The following is a 25,348-nucleotide window of genomic DNA, read 5'->3' on the forward strand; positions in this document are numbered from 1 at the left end:
GACGTCCACTTACGTCATCGCGCATGCGGACGGCCCGGCTGACGCCTTGGTACGTCACGGCCCTGGTCTTCGGGTGCTCCGGGCGCTGCGGGCGGGGCCGGCCGGGCTTGCCGGGCGCAGAGGACGCGGCGCGGGCATGTTCCGGCTCCTGGGCGCCGGCCTGGGCCGAGCCCTCCTGCGGGCCGCGGGGCGGCGGGGCCGGCGCTGCTGGGCGCACCTGCCCCCGGGGCCGGCAGGCGGCCGGGCGCCAGCGGTGGGGGTGCCGCCGCCCCGAGTCGCTCCGCGGGGCGGGGGCCCGGGCCTGCTGCCGCTGCTGGCAGGTGAGGGTCGCGGGCCGGGCGCGCGGGGCCGGGCGCTCGGGGGCGTGGGCGGCGCTGACGCGGCGTTCCTTCCCGCAGCGCTCGCGTGGTTCTCGAGGCCCGCGGCGGCGGAGGAGCCGGGAGCGGGCGGGGCCGCCCGGGACGCCGAGGAGGACGAGACCGAGGCCGAGATCATCCGGCTGCTGAAGCGAGCCAAGGTGAGGGACCTGCCGCGGCGCGCCCGGCCCCGGGCCGAAGACGGGATGGCGGCTCCGAGGTCACGCGCCCGGAGTTGGACCGGGCGGGGCGAAGGCGGCGCTGGAGTCCGGCCAGGCTGTCGGTCCCCGAGGCTTTCCGGAGCCGCCGTCTCCGGCGCAGGTGCAGGTACAGGTGCCAGGGGCCCCGGGCGCCGTTCTCGGGGACGGAATGAGCGGAATCGTCTTGTGGTTTTTGTCCGCGAACCAGCCAGGTGGCCGGACGGGCAGAGAGTCTAGCACACGCAGTACGCAGCCTGGGAGTGAGGTTCAGCGGTGCCTCTGAGCGGGCCGGTCCTCTCTTCCACACTCGTCCTTCTCCGCTTTCCTTTCTACTTCCTCTTCCCCCAGGTTGCCTGCTCCTCGGTTGGGTCGCCTGCCGCCCGATGCCCGCAGTGTTCAGGGGGGCCTTTCCACGCCGCAGGGCGCCACCGACGCGCCCTCTGCACCGGGAGGCGCTGCCTGCCTCTCCGATGAACTGGCCGCAAACCAACCTGAATTTAAATTCCTCCCAGCACATTTCCTTCACCACCTTCTCTTCACTACCATCCGTGCAGTTCTTTAGCCTGAAAACCTCAGTGATTCTGAAAACTTGAGGCGTCTTATCACCACCTCCCAATACACTTACAGGCCAGCAACAGTTCCTGTTGCCAACAAATAAGAAAATCAGCCCCTCTCCTTTGTCGCCTCTGCTGTCACCGAGCCACATGCTGGCGCCGCCCTATCGCCCCTGCAATCCATTCTCCATGCAGCCAGAGTGACCTTCTTGCCTAAAAACTGTGAATGCCTTCCCACTGCATTTTTTTTTTAAATCCTCACCTGAGGATATGTTTTCTTACAGATTTTAGAGAGAGAGGAAGGGAGAGAGTTGCCTCCCGTTCTCATCCCAACAGGGGTTTGAGCCCGCAACCTTTTTGGCGTACAGGACGACACTCCAACCAACTGAGCCACCTGGCTGGGGCTTTTCACTGCCTTTATGATTAAATTCAGATTTCTTGCCATGGCCTGCAAGACCCTACAAGATTGACACCACCTTACCTTGCCCACCCACTTACAATAATCCTCTGGTTCCGCATCTTTCTTTCATCTCTCTTTTCATTTCTTGAATGGTTCTTAACTGCTCTCTTCCTTCTGCAGGGCCTTGGCTCATTCCTTACTCTCTGTTTGGGTCATTTCCCCCCACAATTTCTTATTTGGGTGACTCTCTCTCATCCTTCTTTCTTCAGTTTAACTATCACTTACTTGGAAAGCTCTTAGAGGACACCCTTATTGTTCTTTCCATTATTTTTTCATCGGTCTTATCATGAGTTGTAATTAAGCTTATTTGTTGTACAGGTGTAGGGCAAGGAGCTTTCTTTTAAATCACAATGCAAAAATTGCTCACATTCCTGCTGTCTGCATCTGTTGGCCAAGACTTGGTCATATGGCCATCCATTGTAGACATAATGCCTGGTGCGTTCAGTGAATATTTGATGAATGAATGGCTTCCTTCTATGTGTTGGGATGTACAGCCATATCCTCTTCTGTTTGGTAACACACCATCTGCTTTCTTTACATTTCATTTTCATGTTTTTCTCTTTTCAGTTGAGCATCATGAAAGATGAGCCAGAAGAGGCTGAGCTAATTTTGCATGAGGCACTTCGTCTTGCCGTTCAGAGTGATAACAAGAAGGCCATCATTTACACTTATGATTTGGTAACTCATGTAGCTAATCTCAGCCACTGATGAAGGGTGGATGCAAGAGAAGGGATGTTAGCACTACTGATTTATATTCCTGACCCTCTTGGTTTTTGTTTTACTAAGTTTTTTTTTTTCTTCTAATTTTTATTATCCTTGGGGTGTCACTTATAAGAAGTTTTGATCCCAGACTCAAAAGAAACAAATATCATTAACATTTGTTTTTTCGAGGATAAGTGAATTTAGATTTGGATTGACATCCACAAAGCATATGCAACTATTTATTCTCATACCATTGTTGTACTTTGCTTCTGGTAGATTAGTGACATATTTTTTTCTCTGAACAATTTTTTAATTAGTGGATGAAAGCAAAAAGGAGTCATTAGCTTAAAAGTTTTAATGTAAGAACACGGTGTTCTAAACTGAAAAACAATTTATAATTTATTTTCAGATGGCCAACTTAGCATTTATACGGGGTCAGCTTGAAAATGTAAGTAAGTAAATCACTTTGTAATATCTTGAATTTGTGAAGGATTGGCTTCAAGGGAACACTGTTAGTAAGGGTACAGGCTAAGCCACTGTAACAAAGAGACCCCAAAATAGAGTGATTCAAACAAGACGGAGGTGTATTTCTCTCTAGTGCATTAGTCCAGAGGTAGTTAATCACCAAAGGGGACTTTGTACCTTTGTTCTATGAAGTGGTCTAGAAGCCCAGGTTTCTTCTTAGATCCGTCCCCATCTGCATAGATCAGCTGGCTCATCTCCAGCTTGCAGGAAGGAAGGAGGAGAGGATGGCGGGCAAGCAGCTTACTTAAAAAATATGAGTTAAAAATTGTTCACATTCCTTCTGCCTGCATCTTTTGACCAAAACGTTAATCATATGATCATACCTAATTGCAAAGGAGGCTGACTTACGCAAAATTGAGGAGATTCTATAACTGAAAAGATGGAGAGGAGAGTGAATAGTAGGGAATAGTTTGCAGTCTCTCCCACAGTGGCTTAGGATTAGAAGTTAACTTCTAAAGTTTTCACTCATCACAGAATAGTTTTTAAGGTGCCCAGAGCATGCGGGGTCCAGATTTTCAGTCTGTTTTCCCATCAAAAGGATACCTTTCTCTGTATGTGAATGTGTGTGCGTATTGTGTTTTATGAGGAATGATGCATCAGACTAGTACTTAGACTCCAGGGTCATCTAGATAGTGGACCCAAATAAAACAAAAATCTTTTCCTTATGCTTTTAGGCAGAAAAACTTTTTAAAGCAACAATGAGTTACCTGCTTGGAGGGGGCATGCAACAGGTAAGAATATTGCCTAGGATTGGGCCCTAGCTGAAGCTGGTTTTAAAATAGTCTTGCTTCCTGAAAACACCCAGCTCCCAACATGTGCTTTGGGGGGGCAGAGGGGGAGGAGTAGGTCCCTCCCCCTTCCCGGACTTGTATGAAAACTGCCACTCTTTCACTCATGCAAAAGCATGGTAGCTGAGGAATTCACAGGTGCCTAATTCCTCCAGAAGGATAAAGACTGACGTTCAGGCCCAAGTCAGTCTAGAAGTTGATCTGAAATAGTCCATGAGGAAGTTTACTTGTCATGTATTTTCTTTCTCCCAATAGGAAGACAATGCAATAATTGAAATCTCTCTAAAGTTGGCCAGTATCTATGCTGCTCAGAATCGGTAAGTGTAGCCAGACTCTAGGACTGTGGACAGAAAACTGTGATCCCGGGATGGTGTATAGTTTTCATTTACCTACTGGGTCCCCAGATCATCTGGGTCTTCAAAAAATTGGGTGTCACATTCAAAATGTTCCCTTCTTCATCATTGAAATCCTCAGTCTTTCCCAGTGTTGCCCCTGCTGTTTCAGTGACCCTGCTGAATGAGGAATATAGCCCTCAGCCCTGGCTGCACAGAGACAAAGCTAATCAAGGGAAGCAACTTGAGTTGAGCTCTTTCTAGAAGAGAAGGAAGGAGTGTAAAAGCTGCTAAGGGTAATAAACTTTGAAGAAACCATTTTGCTGATATAAGTATTACCCAACCAGGAAGTTAGGTATAAGTTAAATGAGAGAGTTGCTATGGAGTGTCTTAGTGGCTGGTTTGGTTGGCAGTATTTTTAAAGCATCCAGAGATGGTCAGGTAGCTAGATTTTAGGAAGGGGAAATATCTAGGAGTAGAGAGACTTCTGGGTAAGTGGGACAGGAAGTCGATGCTCATTTAAAAGTATTAGATGAGTCTCGATCCTTAGAAAGAAGGAAATCTGCCAGCTACACAGAAAAGGCTTTAGAAAACCATTTGGATATGTCAGGAGCTGATGAGTGAGGGCTGAGCCTTTCATTCTCTCCAGATGGAGTTCAAAGAAGAAACAGTTAGGGTGTAAGCAAAGAACTCCTCTAGAGCAGTGGTTCTCAACCTTCCTAATGACGTGACCCTTTAATGCAGTTCCTCATGTTGTGGTGACCCCCAACCATAAAATTATTTTCGTTGCCACTTCATAACTAATTTTGCTACTGTTAGGAATCGTAATGTAAATATCTGATATGCAGGATGTATTTTCATTGTTACAAATTGAACATAATTAAAGCATAGTGATTAATCACAAAAACAATATGTAATTATATATGTGTTTTCCGATGGTCTTAAGCGACCCCTGTGAAAGGGTCGTTCGACCCCCAAAGGGGTCGCGACCCACAGGTTGAGAACCACTGCTCTAGAGAGTTATATTCTGGGAAGACCTAAGACAAGCTTTTCCTTAGATTTTAGTTGCTGCAGAAGTTGGGTACTAGAGGTTTGGAATAACATCAAGTCTGGTGCTCATGGAGGCGAGGGGCCCTGCCACTGGTCCCTACTGACCCTTGTCACCAGGAACGGCTAGACGGGCAAGCACTTCTGAGGGCCTTTGACTCCCAGTCTTATGGAGCTTGAAAGTGGGTCCGTTCCGGGCAGCATTGCAGCTGGGTCAGTCTGCCTTGGAGGAGTAACAGGACTAGGAGTTGATGGGTGTGAACTCCTAGGGTAAGAAGCTCAAAGCTAATCACGCTGGAAAGTAAGACAAATTCATGGTCTTATAGAGATGAAACCTTGTGTAGGAGCCACCAATAATTAGTTTATAAATTACTCTGTACTCTCCGCAAAAGTGTTTTTTTGTTTTGTTTTATTAAGAGAACTATGAGACCAGAAAATACAGTTAGATCCTGAGGCTTAGAGAGACTGACATTAGGAGGGAAGTCATTTCTGGACATTTTGCTCTGACTAGGAGCATCTTGTGGCCAGCCGCCCCTGCTCCGGGTCCTGGCTGGATCCAAACCATGTCTGCCAGGGTTTGGGTCTGGGGAAGCTTCTGAACTGTGGGATCACCTGTTCTTCCTGGCAAAGCACTAGAGGAGAAGGGCTGAGCTTTCTAGTACCACTTCCGGTAAGAAACTAGAGCCAGGACTGAGCTTCTGGATGGAGGAGTTTCTGTCATGTTTCTGTGCATCTCTTTACAGAAACCAGCAGTTGACCCTTGTTCTACTCAGTCTGCTGCTGGGAGGACACCAGGGCTGGAGTGAGGCTAACTGCTTCCCAGTGCCACAGCTAGGGGTTCCATTTTGTGAAAGAAACTTTCATCAAAGACCTACAGGTTGGAAGACATATAAAGTTATTCCAAAAATTGTAGGAGGTCATTAGACTCCTAGTACAGGGTGGCTTTTGCCTCCATTCATATTAGTATTACTTTGAGCAAAAAAGTGACTCAACCGTTCACACGAGATGATGAAAACTGCTGGTTATGTCAGTTATTAAAACCATGGCTGCATTCCTAGCTTTTTATGTCTTAAGTTACATTAAATGGATGACTAGAAAAAAATATGTAACTTGAGAAATGGCTGATTGACATCCCTCAGAGACTTTAAACAAAGTTTCTCTTCCCATCTTCACACTTCCTTTATTGATAAAATTTAAACCCCAGCTGGGGAAATGAGGATAAAAGGGTTTGTGAAAAGGTAAATAGCCGATGCTGATCTTTGCTTTACAGACAGGAATTTGCTCTTGCTGGCTATGAATTCTGCATTTCAACTCTAGAGGAAAAAATTGAAAGAGAAAAGGAATTAGCAGAAGACATTTTGTCAGGTAGGGGAATCTGACTTTTATGGACATTGCGCAGAGGGCTTCATTCCTCATCTGTGGTAAAGGGCGTCAGGGGAGGGAGTCATTCATTTGGGAAATTAAGTGGCTATTTTTAAGATCTTGGCAGAGGATTTGGAATACAATATTTTGGTTCAATGACTTGACCACTGGTGTTTTTCTAACCCCTTGGTGACATGTTCATAATTTATTGGTTGTTTTTTATTATATATTAGAGATCCGGTGCCCTCTCACAATCCAGGACCTCCCCCCCAGGGATATTGGAGAGCTGGTTTTGGCTCGAACCCTGCAGACCAGGCTGAGGGACCCCACCAGTGCACAAATGCGTGCACTGGGCCTCTAGGATGCATATAAGATCTTTGGTTAATCTCTTCCCACCCTCCCCTCTCCCTTCCCTCTGAGATTCATCAGTCTGTTCCATGTTTCCATGCCTGGGTTTCTGCTCCTGCGTGGAGTGTCTGCCCCCTGGTGGTCAGTGCGCGTCATAGCTACCGGCCAGTTGGCTGGTTGGCCGGTCGTTTAGGCTTTTATATATATACTGGAGGCCCGGTGCACAAAAGTTTGTGCACGGGGGTGGGGAGGGAGTCCCTCAGCCTGGCCTGTGCCCTCTTGCAGCCTGGGACCCCTCGGGGGATGACCACCTGCTGGCTTAGGCCTGCTCCACGAGGGATTGGGCCTAAGATGGCAATCAGACATCCCTCTGGCAGCCCGGCAGCCCTCGGGGGATGTCCACTTGCCAGTGGGGAGCAGACCTAGGCTGCAGTCAGACATCCTTAGCACTGCTGAGGAGGCAGGAGAGGCTCCCACCACCACCGCTGTACTGGCAGCCATCAGCCTGGCTTGTGGCTGAGCAGAGCTCCCCTATGTGGGAGTGCACTGACCACCAGAGGGCAGCTCCTGCATTGAACGTCTGCCCCCTGGTGGTCAGTGTGTGTCATAGTGACCAGTCATTCCTAGTCTTTCTGCTGTTAGGGTCAGTTTGCATATTACCCTTTTACTATATAGGATAGAGGCCTGGTGCACGGGTGGGGGCCGGCTGGTTTGCCCTGAAGGGTGTCCTGGATCAGGGTGGGGGTCCCACTTGGGTTCCTGGCCAGCCTGGGTGAGGGGCTGATGGCTATTTGCAGCTAGTTACACCCCCTTCAGGGTGGGGGTCCCCACTGGGGTGCCTGGCCAGCCTGGGTGAGGGGCTGAGGGCCTTTTTCAGACTGGCCTGTGACTGAAGCTCCCATCCTCTCCTTTTTTTCTTTTTTTCTTATTCTGGGATTTATTTACCTTCTATAATTGAAACTTCATTGCTGTCACTGGAGCTGGGAGCCGGCTGCAGCTCTGAGACCACGGCCTGCTGAAAGCAGGTGTATGGGGTTTGTTTAGCCTCTATAATTGAAACCTTGTTGCTTTCGGAGCTTAGAGCTTAGAGCTGGGCCGTGGCAGGCGGGGAACCTTGGCTTCCTCCATCACTGGAGCAAGCAAGCCTCCTGCTCTCTTCAGCTGCGTGGCTGTTGGCTGCCATCTTGGTTGGCGGTTAATTTGCATATCACCCTGATTAGCCAATGGGAAGCGTAGCAAAGGTACAGTCAATTACCCTTTTTGTCTTTTATTAGATAGGATATAGATAACCTCTGGAAAATTGAAGAGCAGAAAGGGAAGGTTCAGCTTCTAGTCACAATGCAATTAATTACCTTTTGGTCCCAGATACACACCAACTTATGAAAGATAAAGAGCAGCTCATGATTTTGCAGCTCATCCTCAGTATGGAGGGAAGAGCAAGTTAAGCTAGCAATAGAACAGGGTGGGAAAGAAGCTCTGTGGCTTTGAACGATTCGGGTTGAAGCATTAGCAAGATGTTTGAGGTATAGCCTAAGTATCTCTTGTCTCTAAAGCCCAAGTGTGCCTGGAAGAGTTGTCTGCTCAGTTGTCTTCCAGTTCTCTCCTCGACGTCACTACTGAGGCGCTCATTTCTTGTCTTACCCCTGTACTTACTAGCAGTTCTAACCTGGTGATCACTGTCTCCTATTGCAAACACTTTATTCTCTTGGCTTCTGGGACACCTCCCTAGTCACTTGCCTTCCCATTTGCCACTGCTAAAGTTAGCAGCCCTCAGGGCTATCTTTGACCCTCACCCTAGGAGATAACATTTAAGTCCTATCATGTTAATGTCATCTTTAGCCCCAACTTGCACATGAAGTACCTACTCATGGGTAAGGTTGTCTATCTGACATCTTGAATGATGGTCATCTCACACTTAATATGTCTGAAATGGGCCTCTCTTTTTAAATAATTTAAATTGTGTGTTCACCACCCCCCAAGTCAAGTCTCCTTCCATTACAATTTATCCCTCTATACCAGGGGTGGGCAAACTTTTTGACTCGAGGGCCACAATGGGTTCTTAAACTGGACCGGAAGGCCGGAACCAAAGCATGGATGGAGTGTTTGTGTGAACTAATATAAATTCAAAGTAAACATCATTACATAAAAGGGTACGGTCTCTTTTTTTTTTTAGTTTTATTCATTTCAAACGGGCCGGATTCGGCCCGCGGGCCGTAGTTTGCCCACGGCTGCTCTATACCAAGCATGTCAATCTCGTGGCCCACGGGCTGCATGCAGCCCACAATGAATATTTTTGTGTCCCAGCCAATATAACAGTATGTAAGAAACGTTTTAATAAAAACTTCATAACTTAATTTTTACAATATCCTGTTATACATTATTATTAATAACTAGCTGTACCTGGCCATGCGTTGCTGTGGCTCAGTCTGGTTAAATGGAAAAGAAAGAAAAGAGAAAGTGCACATTTCTAATATGTTTAATTTCACAATGCTTGTGGGTATACAATATTTTTTGTTGTTCCATTGTCTGCAGATATAGAGATTGTCTGGTTTGCCGACTCTAGAACACGCAACATATAATTGTCCATGTGAGAAGCAATCCGTGTCTAGATGTAAACCACACAGTTCTAAAGATTGGCCCTGAGCTTTGTTGATGGTGATTGCAAACGCCAATCAAATTGGGAATTGTAATCTCTTAAATTGAAATGGCATATCTGTTGGAATCATAGGAATGCGAGGAATGAGGACATCTTCACCTTTGAAAGGTCCTGTCAAGATTGTTGCTTCTACAACATTGCTCATTAATTTTTTTACTGCAAGCTGCGTGCCGTTGCAAAGCTTTGGCTGGTTGATATTTCACAACATGATAATTGGCACGCCGATTTTCAATTGCAGTGCGTGCTGTGGCATCCCTGGCAGATCGAGTGAATTCAAAAATTCTGTTGGATAATTAACTGCTTCATCTGCTTCCACAACAGTGTCGACGGACTTGTATGTGACTGCCTCGCTTTGAATGTTAGACTGAATAATATTAAGTTCGTAGACGTTTTTGTTCTTGGCCGCAAGAATAGCTTGTTCACTCAGCCAATTGTGATTCTTATAATTGGTTTGAATATTGGGAAATACTTTTTCAACCAATTCTTCTTTTGACGTCACTAAGTTGCAGAAGTTATGAGGCAGTGAAATTCGTCCTGAGGTCAGATCAACCGGCACCTTTCCGTTCCCAATTTCCAGCAATTGATGTGAGAATATCTCAGCTGATCAATCGTTTTGCAGCTGGACACACATATTTGTAGTTAGTTTTATCTACAATTTATAATTGTAAACAGAAACATTGAAATGGAATCGTAAAATATTTTGTATAACGTGTGTTGCTTTTACGTCCAACAGATGGCGCTGTTTTTCAAAAACGGTTTTTAACTGTCACAGGTGTGACATCTATATAACAGTAGGTATATAGGTATATAAAAACACGCACGTATTTGAATGCAACGTTGTGTCAGAATTTCAAAGCAATTGGTGAAGAACTTTCGGAGGTTTAAGATTTTAAACAAACATTTACATTTTTATTTCTATAGATGAACTACAACGTTTGCTAATGACTGATTACTATAATCACGTCGCATTCATTTCCCTTAACACGCCTTATGCGCAGGCACATCATTTCTCTCCACTAATACTAGCAGCGAATATTTTAGCAGCCGATTACCCTGTCATTAGTCTTGAACTGACTTGTTTGGTGTACGCAACAGGAACTATTTCACTTTTGGAGAATAAGAAAAATAGATTTATTTGTTTACACTTAATAATTTGTGCAGTTATTCAACGTCTGGTAAGTTAATGTTCAAGAAAAAATGTTTAGTTTTTATTAAAATGTTCTATTATCTTACGTTAATGATTACTCATTTATTTCAGCCCTTTGTATTCAGCATGTCTCTATTGAAATAAACCCACATTTCTATAAAAGTTGAAGGGTTTTTTGTGGCCCACATAAACTTAAACCTTGTTTATTTGGCCTGTGTTAGCTTTTGAGTTTGACATGCTTGCTCTATACTCTCTTTTACCTCCCTCCCTCCCTCTCTCCCCTCAGGAAATCACCATGCTGTTGTCTATGAGTTTTTTGTTTCTTTTTTTAAATTAATCCCTTCACCTTTTCACCCATCCCCGCATCACCCCATCCCCTCCAACAGCTGTCAGTCTATTCTCTATGAGTCTGTCTCTATTTTGTTTGCTACTTTGTGCATTAGATTCCACAAATGAGTGAAATCATAAGGTACTTGTCCTTCTGACTAGAGGCCCAGTGCATGAAATTTGTGCACGGATAGGGTCCCTAGCAGCTGCTGGCTACATGCTGGGGCCTCTCTCCCCCCGCTGTGGGCTGCCAGCTGGGGCTTTCCTTTGTTCCGCACCGCCCCCTGGTGGTCATCACATGTCATAGCGAGCAATCAAACTCCCGACACTTTGCATATTAGGCTTTTATATATATAGACTAGAGCAGGGGTCCTCAAACTACGGCCTGCGGGCCACACGCAAATACAAATATTGTATTTGTTGCCGTTTTGTTTTTTTACTTCAAAATAAGATATATGCAGTGTGCATAGGAATTTGTTCATAGTTTTTTTTAAACTATAGTCCGGCCCTCCAACGGTCTGAGGAACAGTGAACTGGCCCCCTGTTTAAAAAGTTTGAGGACCCCTGGACTAGGGGCCTGGTGCACAAAATTCATGCACGGGTAGGGTCCCTAGGCCTGGCCAGTGATCAGAGCCAATCTGTGGGGAAAATGGTGGGGCGATTGGGGGGCCCCAGCTGGCACCCGCCTTGGCCAGCCTGATACTGCCCACTTGATGGCCACTACCCCCGTCACTGTCGCTGGTCACCTCCCTCTGCAGGGCAGCTGGCAGGGCGATTGGGGGGCCGCCGCTGGCATCCACCTTGGCTGGACTGGGGACTGGTGGCAGCTCCTGCATTGAGCATCTGCCCCCTGGTGGTCAGTGTGCATCATAGCGACCAGTCGTTCCACTGGTTGTTCCACTGTTTGGTCAATTTGCATATTAGGCTTTTATTATAAAGGATAGATTGATTTTGAGAGAGAGAGAGAGAGAGAGAGAGAGAGAGAGAGAGAGAACTATCAATGTGAGAAACATTGGTTACCTCCCGTATGTGCCCTGGCCAAGAATCAAACCCACAACCCTCTAGTATATGGGACAATGTTCCAACCAGCTGAATCACCCGGCCAGGAAACATTATTCTTTTTTTTTTTTTTTTTTTTTTATATATTTTTTTTATTGATTTCTTACAGAGAGGAAGGGAGAGAGATAGAGAGTTAGAAACATCGATGAGAGAGAAACATCGATCAGCTGCCTCCTGGACACCTCCTGGGGATGTGCCCGCAACCCAGGTACATGCCCTTGACCGGAATCGAACCTGGGACCTTTCAGTCTGCAGGCCGACGCTCTATCCACTGAGCCAAACCGGTTTTGGCAGGAAACATTATTCTTAATCTTATTTTTTTCTAAAGGAATATGTCCCCACTTAGTTTTGAACAAAGCAAATGCACTATCAAATTTATATGCTTTTTATTGGCGTGACTAACTCTATCAAGAATAGATAACTTCAGATCATATAAAAATTTGGTCTAGAACTGTGTTTAATAGTTTTACCTCAAATCGGAAAACAAAATGAAGTTAACAAAATGGTTTTACCCAAGCAAAACAAAACAAAACAAAAACACAACTTGGTCTAGGATACTCATTTTGTTCCTCATAATGTATCTATGTAATTATTGGAGGATCATAAAAAATTAAGTGAAAACAATAGATTATGAAACATTATAGTTAGGAGGAGCATCATTTTCTAATATAGGTAGATTAAATATAGGTGGAAAGTAAGGGCTGAATTATACCCTTATCCTATCTAATAAAAGAGAAACATGCAAATTGACCATACCCCCGAACGCTTCCCATTGGCTAATCAGGATATGCAAATTAACTGACAACCAAGATGGCGGCTGGCAGCCAGGCAGCTGAAGCGAACAGGAGGCTTGCTTGCCCCAGTGATGGAGGAAGCCAAGGTTCCTGGCCTGCAGCAGCCCAGCTCTGAGTTCCGGATGCAACAATGTTGCAATTATAGAAGCTAAACAAGCTCCAGATAGCTGCTTTCAGCCTGCAGTGGGCTCAGAGCTTAGAGTGGCAGTGATGGCAACAGAGTTTCAATTATAGAAGCTAAACAAAGCCCAGATATCTGCTTTCAGCAGCCAAGGCCTCAAGCTGGAGCCGGCCTCAGAGGTAAAGCCGGCTCTCAGCTCCACTGACAGCCATAGAAAGTAAATAAATCCCAGAATAAAAAAAAAAGGAGCGGCTGGGAGCTTCAGTCACCCGCCAGCCTGAAAATGGCCCTCAGCCCCTCATCCAGACTGGCCAGGCACCCCAGTGGGGACCCCCACCCTAAAGGGGGTGCGGGCAGTCTAAAAACAGCCATCCGCCTGTCATCCAGGCTGGCCAGGCACCCAAGCAGGACCCCCATCCTGATCCGGGACACCCTTCAGGGCAAACCAGCCGGCCCCCACCATGCACCAGGCCTCTATCCTATACTACAGGCAGGGTGGGACAGCGTGAACTGCCATCCGGGCCCCATGTGCAGCCCTGGGCAGCAGGGCATAAGCCCCGTCCCCAGCCGGGACCCCTATGTGCCACCTGAGCCCCCAGCCGAGACCCCCGTGCTGCCTAAGCCCCGCACTGCTAAGCCACGCCCCCAGCCGGGACCCTATGGCTATTGGAGAGCAGGAAAGTGCCGCTGGGCCCTGGGTCGCTGTGGTGATCCGGCCATCGGTAAGTAGAAAAGTGCAGCCTGTAGGCAGCCCCCAGCTGCGCCTGATCAGGGAGCAGGAAAGCCCGGCCTGCAGGCAGCTCCAAGCTGGGCCTGCTCCCCAGTCGCCATGGGGATCGGGGAGCAGGAGAGCAAGCCCGGCCTGTGCGCAGCCCCCAGCTGGGCCTGCTCCCCAGTCGCAATGGCGATCCTGGAGCAGGAAAGCCTGGCTTGCAAGCAGCACCCCCATCCTGGCCATAGCTCAAGGGAGAGTACAACATGCAGTGGAGGCCAGGAGCCTGAGAGATCAACACAGAGGGGCTCCTGCTCCAAGCCTCCATGGTGTGGCTGGGGACAGGCCCCCGGCAGACACACACACACCTCCTGCCAGACTGGCCATCAGTAGGACATCCACTGAGGGCTCCCGGACTGTGAGAGGGGCAGGCTGGGCTGGGGGGCACGAATTTCGTGCACTGGGCTTCTAGTTCTATAATAATGACATAGTGATTATTCCTGGTTTGGTAGAATTATAGGAGATTTTTATATTTCTAAATAACATAAAATTATTTCTTGATTTATTTTTAGAATCTATTGACTTACAGACAAGTGCTAATTTAGTGCAAACTTTTTTAACAGGTTTTTAAATACATTTTTTATTGATTTCAGAGAGGAAGGGAGAGGAAGAAAGATAGAAACATCAGTGATGAGAGAGAATCATTGATTGACCCCCTTCTGGATACCCCCTACTGCGGGTGGAGCCTGCAAACCTGGGCTCTATGAATCGAACTGTGACCTTTTGTTCAAAGGTCAAGGCTCAACCACTGAGCTATGCCGGCCAGGCTTAGTGCAGTTTTTTTTATTATTTAGAACACATAAGTACTGCTAGTTGCTGGTCCAACTAACATGATTACATCATTACATTTTCTTTTTTCTACAAGTGGTTGTTTCCTCTGAAGTCGGTAGCTAACTGGATTTTTTTTGTTGTTGCTTGTTTTTTATGCAGGTGACAGATTCTTCTCTTTAGCGTAGTACTTGGTCTCTTTCACTCCAGCTTCTCTGGGGGCCTAGGGCCGTGGTCAGCAAACTGTGGCTCTTTGGCCCCTTGAGTGTGGCTCTTCCTAAGCCTTAGGAGTACCCTAATTAAGTTAATAACAATGTACCTACCTATACAGTTTAACTTTAAAAAATTTGGCTCTCAAAAGAAATTTCAATCGTTGTACTGTTGATATTTGGCTGTTGACTAATGAGTTTGCCGACCACTGGCTAGGCCACAGTGGATTGCTGGGTCATTGGCTCCTTTCTTTTTTAAGAATGTATTTTTACTGATTTCAGAGAGGAAGGGAGAGGGAGAAAGAGATAGAAACATCAATGATGAGAGAGAATTATTGATTGGCTGCCTCCTGCTCACCCCCTACTGGGGATTGAGCCTGCAACCCGGGCATGTGCCCTTGACCAGAATTGAATCTGGGACCCTTCAATCCAAAGGCTGACTCTCTCTATCCACTGAACCAAACTGGCTAGGGCGTGGCTCCTTTCTTCCCCTGTTGGTGTGTATAGAGTTAGGAGTTGTTGGGTTTTTTGTGTGTGTGTGTGTGTGTGTGTGTGTGTGTTTTGTTTTGTTTTTTTATAGAGAGGCAGGGAGAGGGAGAGAGAGAGTTAGAAACATAGATGAGAGAGAAACATCGATCAGCTGCCTCCTGCACACTCCCCACTGGGGATGTGCCCACAACCCAGGTACATGCCCTACACCGGAATCGAACCTGGGACCCTTGAGTCCGCAGGCCGACGCTCTATCCACTGAGCCAAACCGGTTAGGGTGGGTTTTTTGTTTTAATGAAAAGAAATGTGAATACTTACCTGGCAGGGGCGATACCATGGTAACGAAGGTGGTTTTCCCAGGGTGAGGCTTATCCATTGCACTCCGGATGTGCTGACCCCTGCGATTTCCCCAAATGTGGGAAACTCGACTGCATAATTTGTGGTGTAAAGAATAATGATGCAGCATTAACAGCACTTGTGAAGACCTGTGTGTGCCTAGCCCCAGTCCGAGATCCTGCTCTCCTGAATCTTTACCATTCATTCACGTTCCTTTAGTGTTACTTCTGTACAGAAGATAACTGAGGTGTTTATTTTGAAAATTTACATAAATGAATTACACAGCATGACTTTATTAATCTTTTGGGGATTAGACCTGAATTCATTTATGTTTATTTTACTTCCTTTTTTTAATTTTTAATAAAGATTGAGTTGTTGTTCTATGCCAGCTATTGTGTCAGGGTTTGCATAGAGACAAGTGAGACAAAAGTCCCTGCTTTTTTAGAGCTTAATGCTTAGAAAGATATTTTTCTGCTTTGAAATCATATATTCACCCATCTTTCCTTCTGATTTTTTTCTTCATTTCTAAACAGTTTTAACATTTAATTTTTTAATATATGTGCAATTTATTTCGGTGTGAAGTTGTTAACTACTTCCTTAGAGATAATCTATCATCATTATGTACTTATGTATTAATAAGTATATGCTTGGCTTTCTTTTGGGGTTTTCCATTCAGGTTTATTCATCTGATGAAACTTACAACAGTATATAGTGTTTGAATTATAGTGATATGGTAATTCGGATTTCACAAATGCTACTTTTGCAAAATTTCCCCCCATTTTATTTTCAGTTTTCACATAAGTTTTAGATATTTTCACATGAATTTGAGATCATTTTGTCAAGACCCCAAAGTGCTTTGAGTCTGAATTATTAGATTTCTATTCTATTTATAAGTTGGGGGAGTTTGCCTTCTGAATAAATAAATTAACCGTTTGACTGCGAATAGCAGAAAATTTCAACTTAATTAAGTTAAAACAGTAAGGACACATACCTCATGTATCTGGCAGTTCATCAGAAGGGGCAGGCTGTTGGTTAGTTTATAAATGTATGGCTCGTTAACAACCTGCAGGATAAGGTTCCTTGCATCCCTCCTCACGGCCGTTCTCTGCCTGCTGGCCCTCTCTTCATTCGTACTCCCCTTGTGGTTGGAAAGTGACAGACTATACCAGGTCTCAGGAATCTCATCCAGAAAAGGCAACATCCAGAGGAAAGGAGACTTCTTTGTTTCTCTTAGAATGAGGTAATTTTTTCTAGAAGTCTGCACATCGATTTATCCTTACTTCTCATTGGCTGGGAGTTGGTTACAGGGCATTTCTAACCCATGCTGTGGCAAGAGAAAGGGATTACCACATGGGCTCAAGCTGACCAGGATCCCTTCCGAACAGATGGGAGTCCCCTCTGCTCGAAAGGAGACACACTGCAGTGGTACTGGGAGGACTCTCCTACACTCTGCAAAACCCAGGCCTCCCGTTGAGGGAGTCTCCCGTTGAGGAATGTGATGTCTCTTGCTTACGTATTTAGTCACATAGATGTGATAGTTATTTTATTACATTTGATTCCAAGTGGATACTTTACCAAACTATTTGTTTTCAGTTAACAGTCACCCTGTTTGCAGACATGTAATTATACATTTGGGAAATCATGATAACTGAATGTTTCCTTTTCGATATACTTCTGTGTACCTCCCCCTCCCTCACCTCCATGAAGTTCAGTCATTGGCTGCAACTGCAGAACCACATTGAATAATAGTGGTGATGGACAACTTTGTCTAATTTGGTGCCAACTGTATGAATAGATTTATTATTATACTAAGGCCCAGTGCACGGATTTGTGCACTGGTGGGGGGCGTGGCCTGTAGGGATCAGCCTGCTGTGGGAGTGCTGCTCATCTTGGTCAGCTCAGCAGCTGTGGACCCACCCTCTGAGCGGCTGCTCCTGCTATGGGAGCATCGCTCATCCCAGTCACCTGAGCAGGGCTTCCACTGTGGGAGTGCACTGACCACCACGGGGCAGCTCCCGCATTGAGCGTCTGCTCTCTGGTGGTCAGTGTGCATTATAGCTACGGGTCAACTGGTCATTCTGGTTGTTCTGCCGCTTGGTTGCTGGCGTTTTTTATATATAGATATCTAGAGCAAACCAGGCTTTCTAGTAATTGGTTAATTGTTTGGTATACTGCTGGATATTTTTCCTAGAAGAAACTTCCTTATGAAATTATATTTTGAAAGCATAATTTACCATATTCTCTATGTACCTGAAACCTATTCCTTTCCCAGTTCTTATTTTTATGGAGTTATTTCTTTTTAAGAGATATTTTTCCATTGATTCCTTCCTCTTCCTTTCTTGGGCTGAAAGTTTCATTCATTTTTTAAATAAAACATTTCTGGAAAGTGGCATATTTAGTTTTATGAGTGCTTGAAGTCTAAAACTTGAGTTTGAAATCTGGCTCTGCTACTTAGGTGACAAGTTATTTAACTTTTCCTTTTCAATGAAGTAAGAATAATAGTAGAACCTACCTTTTGGAGTTGTTACAGGAATTATATGCTCTAGGACTGTGACTAGTATTCATTATTACTATGTAAGAGTTGCTGGGATGTTGTGTTAATATAATTTATTAAGTGGTTTTCCTTCTCTCTGTTATGTTTACCAGTCTGTTTATGCAGCAGCTTCCTGATTACATATTCTGTTTCTCCTTTCAGTTTTGTTGATCTTTTCAAAAAGAGCCAGCTTGTGTTTTCATTTTCTCTGTTGTTTCTCTATTTCATTACTTTCCACTCTAATCTTTATTACGTCTCCTGCTTGCTTTGGTTTTATTTTGCTCTTTTTCTAGTTTATTAGGAGGAAGATTGGGTTATTGGTTTAAGATCTTTCTAATATAGGCATGTGCGGCTATAAATTTCCCTCTGTTGCTTTAGATGCATCACATAAATTTTGGTATGTTGTGTTTTCATTTTCATTTCTCAAAGTATTTTCTTACTTTTCTTGTGATTTTTCTTTTCTTTGATTCCTAGGATATTTTGGAGTATGTTGATTAATTTCCATATATTTGTGAATTCCTCAAATTTTCTTCTGTTGATTTCTAAGTTCATTCTGTTGTGGTCAGAGAACATGCTTTGTAAGATTTCAGTCCTTTTATTGAGACTTATAGTCTAATAGTTTTTTCCTGAAGAATGTTGCATGTGCATTTGGTAGGAAAGTGTATTCCCTTGTTGTTGGATGGGGTGTGCTATATATCTGTTAAGTCTAGTTAGTTTATAGTTTTGTCCAAATCTTCTTGCTGATTTTGTTTAGTTCTACACAAAATTTTTGTTCTTGTGATTTTTTTTCTTTATCCATATATCTTTGCTGTTTAAGCAGCCCTAGATACTAGTATATCTTCATTGAGGATATACACTGAGTGGCCAGATTATTATGACCACCTGACGTTTGTAGGCAAATTAGCTATAATTTCCTGCTGAAGTTATTAGAGGGCCAGACCATTATAAACGTCTGAATAGCACAACATACCTAAGTATCGTTGCTGATCAACTTCATCCTATCATGTTGATGGCGTATCCCAATGGAGATGGCTTCTTCCAACAAGACAATGCGCCATGCCACGGTGCTCGTATTGTGCGGGAATGGTTTCAAGAACATGAGGGAGACTTTACCTTGCTTAGGTGGCCACCACAATCACCAGATCTCAATCCAATTGAGCATTTGTGGGACGAAGTTAAAAGAGCCATCAGGCAGCTGGTTCCACAACCATCAAATCTCACAGAACTGGACAGTGCTATTCATCAGGCATGGTGTCAGATTCCTCGCATCACCTTTCAACATCTCGTGGAGTCAATGCCAAGAAGAATCGCCACAGTATTGAAGGCAAAAGGTGGCCCAACGAAGTACTGATGAGGTGGTCATAATAATCTGGCCACTCAGTGTATATCTTCATTATCCCTTCATCAGAAAAAATGATTTTTTGTCCCATTTGTCATAAATTTTCATTTTATATTGTTGACTATATTTTACTCTTTTAACTTTTTCTGAGTCATTTGTTATGTCTTTTATAGAAGGTTATGTTTAGACTTTTTAAAAACCTAATCTGAGTATTGTCTTGTGATAATCTTAAAACTTATTTAAATTAGTATTAAAAGTGATATTTGGTCTAATTTTTGCAGTTAAAAATATTTTCCCTCTTTTTTTGTTTTGTTAATCCTCACCCGAGGATAGATAGTTTTCCATTGTTTTGTCCAAATCTTCTTGCTGATTTTGTTTAGAGAGGGAGGGAGGGAGGGGGAGAGAGAGAGAGAGAGAGAGAGAGAGAGAGAGGGCAAGAAAGAGAGAGAGAGAGAGAGAAACATCGATGTGGGAGACACATTCATTGGTTGCCTCTCACAAATGCCCCAACCGCGCTGGGGATTGAGCCTGCAACTGAGCCCGCAACCGAGACACACACCCTTGACCTGAATCGAATCTGGGACCCTTCGGTCTGCGGGCTAGCCCTCTGTCCACTGAGCCAAACCGGCGAGGGCAAATGCTTTTCACTTTTATTTCTTTTGTTTTCAGGTTGCTACTATAGGGACTTTTTCCTCACTAACTTCATTTATATATTGAAAAGAGGTATATACGTGGTTTTTCAGCTCTCTTAGGGGTAACCTAAAAATTTCAAGACATATTTGACTCTGAAAAAAATAATTTGTTTACAGTTTCTTTTCTAAGGTGAGTACAATTTAACGTTCTTCTACTTTTCCTTTTCCCCACGTATTTTTTCTCTAACCTAGAATTTTAGACTAGGATTTATTACAGAGAATCCTGAAGCCAGCTTACTTGCCTCCTCCTATAGACAACCTGTTTTCTCCTGCTGGTTGCTTTGTAGGAGTCAGAAGTTTTATGAGCATACTAGAGGCCCAATGCATGAAAATTCATGCAAGAGTAGGCCTTCCTTCTGCTGGCTGCTGGCACCGGCTTCCCTCTGGCACCCTGGACCTGGGCTTCCCACCTCTGGCTGCCAGCAGGCAACCAGGACCCGGGCTGTTTCCCTCCTCCAGCTGCCGGCTGGTACCCGGGACCGGGGCTGGCCTCCCTCCGGCCCCGGCTTCATCAGGAAGGATGTCTGGAAGACGTCCGGTCTAATTAGCATATTGCCCTTTAATTATGATAGATTATAGAAGGTTAGGGGGTTCATTTTTTTTTTTAATGAATTTTTCCTGGTCTGTGGGGAACCTCCATTTTTAAGATCCAGTTCTCTTGAGCTTCTGTAATATATTTTTTATTATTGCACAGTTCTACTTCCTGAGTCTTTTATTCAGGAATGTCATTTACTTGTATATTGGCCTCTCTCTTCTCTGTCCTTTTATATCTACCCTCGACTGCCTCAGTTTTGTCTGTGTTTTGGGAATTTCTCTAGTTGTTCTATGTTACTAACATCATTCAGAAAAGTCGGTTCTGTGCTTTCCTTCTAGTGTATTTTTTTTTAAAGATTTCAAGCAAAAATACTGTGTAGAGACTTTAACAAATACCTGTACACATTTACCTTCAGCTTTGTTGCATCTAGTAGAGTAAGTACAGTATTTTACCGTATGTGCTTCAGAACTTTACGTTGGTAAGTTTAAATCCCTGTGTACTCCTGTTCAGCGTAACTCCTACCCTGATTTTGGTTTTGGTCTTTATCATTCTTATGCCTATTTATTGCACTGTATATATCATGTAAATAATGGGGCTAATGGGTCTTTAAATTGTGTGTGACTGGTATACTGTACAGTTTCTTTTTTCACTCATCGTTATGTTGTTGAGAGTTATCCATGTTGATACTTAGAGCAGCAGAGTGGTGACTTCTAAGTAAGCCCACTGGCATGGGTAGTGAGGGATGAGGTGAGCCTTTCTTTCCATTCTTGCAGAGTGACACAGGCTAGAGGTGGCCCTAATTGGTTCATTCACTGCAGCTGTGGTATAGGGTTCCATTGTATGAATATACTCCAGTTCTCCTGTTGATGGATATGTAGGTTCTACATGTTTTGTGGTGGATAATAATATCTCTTTAAACATTCTTGAACCTTTGTCTCTGGGCACACATGCAGGATATTCCCCTGGGGTATGGACCTGGGAGTAGAATTGCTGAGGTACATTACTAGCCATTACCAAATTGCTTATTGTTATGGTTTTACCTGTTTAAATTTTCACTAGCAATGTGCTAGCATTCTTGTAAATTCTATATTTTTATTGTTGGACTTAACATTTTTTTTGATCTGGTGGGTATGATAGGGAATGTTACTGTGGCTTCAATGTGTTTCTCTGATTACTAATGAGATACAGAATATCTTTTCTTTTCAAGGATTTTTTTGAACATTCAAATTCCTGTGATAATTGTCTGTATCCTTTGCTTATTTTTTAAAAGCGTTGTCTTTTTTGTTACTTTATCCTCACCCGAGGATATGTTTTGATTTTAGAGGAAGGAAGGGAGAGAAACATCAATATGAGAGAGAAACATCAATTGGCTGCCTCCTTTGCACTCACTGTTTGGGAATCGAACCCACAATCATTTGGTATGCGGAATGATGCTTCAATTGAGCCACCCGCCTGGACGGGTTGTATTTTTCTTAATGATTGAGCATTTTTTATGTATGTGATCATCTTATATCTGTAGGTTGCATAGCTCTTTGTGGCCTTGTCTTTTCACATGTGGCATTTGACAGAGCGATTAACATTTGTTTTTAAAAATTGATTTGAGAGAGATTAAGAAATGAATTTGCAGTTCCACTTATTCAAGCATTCTTTGGTTGATTTTTGTATATGCCCTGACCGGGGATGGAACCTGCAACCTTGGCATATCAGACAACATTCTAACCAACTGAGCTAACAGCCAGGGCCCATAATAGAATCTTTTGATATTTTCCTTTATAGTTTGTGCTTTTTGTATCTTTAGTAAAAAATCCTTCACTCTTCTAAGGTCAGAAAGATCGTCTCTTCTAAATATTTGGCTTCCCATTTAGTCTTTAATTTACCTGGAATTTGTTTCTTAATGTGGTATGAGGGGCAGTATAATTTTTGGCCCCTCATGGACAGGTTTTGGCTCAGGACTGCTTTATTAGTCAGTCCATCCTTTTCTTACGGAGTTGTAATGACAGCTCTATATTGAGTTATCATAGATCGATGGAGTGACAGTGTTGTTTAATTCTCTAATTAACATTAATTTTGTGTTATTATATCCTTTCCATATGTAGTTCAGTACCTTTATTATTTTTAATGCTTTCTTTTTATTTGTCCATTCATTCAACCAGTCAGTCAAGAAATACTTAACTGAATGCCTGCTACATGCTGGACACATGATTAGGCACTGAGATACAGCCATTAAAACAGTCACTGCCTCCTACAGCTAAATTTCTAGTGGAGGAAAAACACATAATCAACACTATCCAGTAAATTGATAACATATCCAAAGATGATGAAGTGGTACATAGATGTCATTTGAAGGAATGTGTATAGTGAATATACTGTTTTATAGAGGGGTCAGGAAAGGCCTAATTGGTAAGAAATCTGAAGAATGAGAGGGAATAAATCAGCTGGCAGTCTCTGAGGGAAGAGAATTCCAGGCAAAGGAGGAACAGGTGCAGGGCTCCGAGGTGGCGCACACTCGACATACAAGTAGTTTAAACCGACTGAGTTTATAGTCTGGGATTAAGTATCTAAAATCTTAAGGGTGAGGCCTCCGTTTTATTGTCTGCTGATTCTCATTTATGATCAGACAAAACTGTTCTCTAAATTTGTGTTCTCCAGTCCTGTGTGGCATTTGGTGTTTTAAGATTTTTCAGATATCGTGTAGTCAGTTCTGTAATGTGTCAACAGGTGCTGTATTATTGCAGCCTTTATTGTTATTCTTCAAAAAATGGATCTTTAAAATGGGTCTTTAAATTTGGTCTGTGAGTTTCCATCTCATGAGTCTGATGTTCTCTGGTTTCTTACTTACTACATTGCTTTCTTTGCTTAAAACTCTTTCATTGGCCCTAGACTTTCTTTGTTGTTAACTCATTCTACTTTGAGTTTTATCTTCACAGTTATCTGCTAAATATTAGTTTCAAATGCTTAATCAGTGTGTGGACTCAAACTTATTTAAAAAGTGGGAAAAGTTTGTCATTTAATTAGACGTTGCGAGGTTGTGACTTATAGGAAATACATATATGGTCATTCAGATGACCAAATATATATTTCTCACATATACTTATGTGGTTTGTACAGTTCCTGGCTCTCAGCTCCCAAACCCTTAGAATTTCCTAAGTGTTGAGAGTTAGAAAAAAAAAAAAAAGAAAGAAAGAAAAAGAAGCGTGAGCAAAGTGTCTTTTGTTATGTTAATGAGGCATTTTGGAAGTCCCTGAGGATGGGGGCTGGTTGCCAGTGGAGCCAATCATATGATTAGAGGTTGGTTGGAACGTTCACTCTCACCTCCTGACCTCCTGGGAGGGAAAAGTGGCCAGTGGTCAATGATTTCATGTCATACCTATGGCATGAAGCCTACGTAAACCCGAAAGGATGGAGTTTGGAGCGCTTCTGGTTTGAACCTGTGGAGGTGCTGGGACAGTGGTGTACCTAGAGAGGGCGTGGACGCTTCACACCCCTTTCTGTGTGCCTTGCCCAATGCTTCTTCGTCTGGCTGTGCCTGAGTTCTATCCCTTTATAATAACCAGTAATCTAGTGAGTAAGATGTTTCTCTGAGTTCTGTGAGCTGCTCCAGCAAATTAATCAAACCCAAGGAGGGGTTCCTGGGGCCCTCTGATTTATAGCCAGTCAGAGGTACAGACAACCACCTGGATTTGCAATTGGCATCCTGAGTTGGAAGGGTAGTTAACTCCAGTTTGTAGGTACTCTGTCAGAAGCCCAGGTTACAACCAAGCCCAGGTGACACATTCTCTCTCTCTCTCTGAAATTGGGTCCAGGAAACAATGTAGATGTTAATCTACCAGAATTGTCAGGCCAGGAGTACTTCAGTATTTTGGCTCTTGGAAAAAAGAAAAATGAGTGGGGTAGGTTGGCCAGTTCTCTGACTCGCTTTCTGTATTGCACTTGTTATATCCCAGCAACGCTCTTATTTCCTTCTCAGTGGAAGAGAAAGCCAACACCCGCCTCCTCCTCGGCATGTGCTTAGATGCTTATGCTCGCTACCTTCTGTCCTCCAAGCAGCCATCGCAGGCACAGAGGATGTATGAAAAAGCTCTGCATATTTCTGAAGAAATACTAGGAGAAAGACACCCACAGGTAAGAGAGGAAAACAGGTTTCAGACTTTCTGGATGTGAACTGCCTCATTATTGGGGATGTCATCAGCAGGTGGTCCTTGGGATGCCCTCTTCCTCATGCCCCAGTCCATTCATCTCCTACCACTCCCCCGCCCCCACCTGCTTGTTGAGGAAGGATTTGGGACTGCTGGTCACTGGCTGGGTCTCCCAGAACCTTTTGAGAGAGGATTGGTTCCCACAGCAGAGCAACCTCTCTAAAAGCAAGTCTGGCCAGGCACCCAGGTGCTTCTGGGCTTCATAATACACAGCACAGTATTTCAGAATATTGACTCTGACGTGGAACAGATCTGAGGATCCTTGCCTCCCTTGCCTCACAGGTGAATGACAGGAAATAGCGGGGGGGAGAGAGGGGCACATTAAAAAAAAATTTTAAGACTACTGACAGAATTTAAGCAAAGCATGCTAAGCTTTCGGTTAGAACACTAAACACATGGAATTGAGTTGAAATCATCTCTGGGTCTCTCCTCTATCAAACAACGTTTGTAGAGGTAACAAGTGGACCACTTTGTGAATGCTTGGTATTGCCAACACAATTTTAACTGGACTGGACATGTCTCAAGGTTGGGGTAGATGAGCAGGGCAAGTTATTGGGCTATGAATTACCTTCAGGAAAGGGATTTAGGGCTTAATTACAGAGTCCCCTTAATGGAGAAGAGGAGGACTTGCCTTTCTTAGTACCAACATTAAAAATTTTTAATGGGAATCTTCCTAAAGTGGATGATATATTTCTTCTATT

At 44.1% G+C, this 25,348-nt stretch overlaps 1 protein-coding gene and 1 pseudogene across 5 annotated transcripts in view; both read left to right on the forward strand.

Annotated features, from left to right (window-relative positions):
- Positions 1–39: 39 nt before the first annotated feature.
- The window catches only part of TTC19 (tetratricopeptide repeat domain 19), a 29,167-nt gene continuing 3,858 nt past the window's right edge, over positions 40–25,348 (forward strand). The window contains exons 1-8 of one of the 5 annotated variants that reach the window (XM_059668529.1): positions 40–320; positions 399–517; positions 2,138–2,248; positions 2,682–2,720; positions 3,472–3,528; positions 3,841–3,902; positions 6,235–6,329; positions 24,419–24,573. In XM_059668529.1, coding sequence (XP_059524512.1) covers positions 137–320; positions 399–517; positions 2,138–2,248; positions 2,682–2,720; positions 3,472–3,528; positions 3,841–3,902; positions 6,235–6,329; positions 24,419–24,573 — 822 coding nt within the window. In that variant the 5' untranslated portion in view covers positions 40–136. The other 4 variants (XM_059668530.1, XM_059668528.1, XM_059668527.1 and 1 more) reach the window with 4 other exon arrangements.
- LOC132219447 (U1 spliceosomal RNA) lies at positions 15,327–15,462 on the forward strand (annotated as a pseudogene).

This window comes from Myotis daubentonii, chromosome 16, assembly GCF_963259705.1.
Source record: "Myotis daubentonii chromosome 16, mMyoDau2.1, whole genome shotgun sequence".
In the NCBI taxonomy this organism is placed as follows: Eukaryota; Metazoa; Chordata; class Mammalia; order Chiroptera; family Vespertilionidae; genus Myotis; species Myotis daubentonii.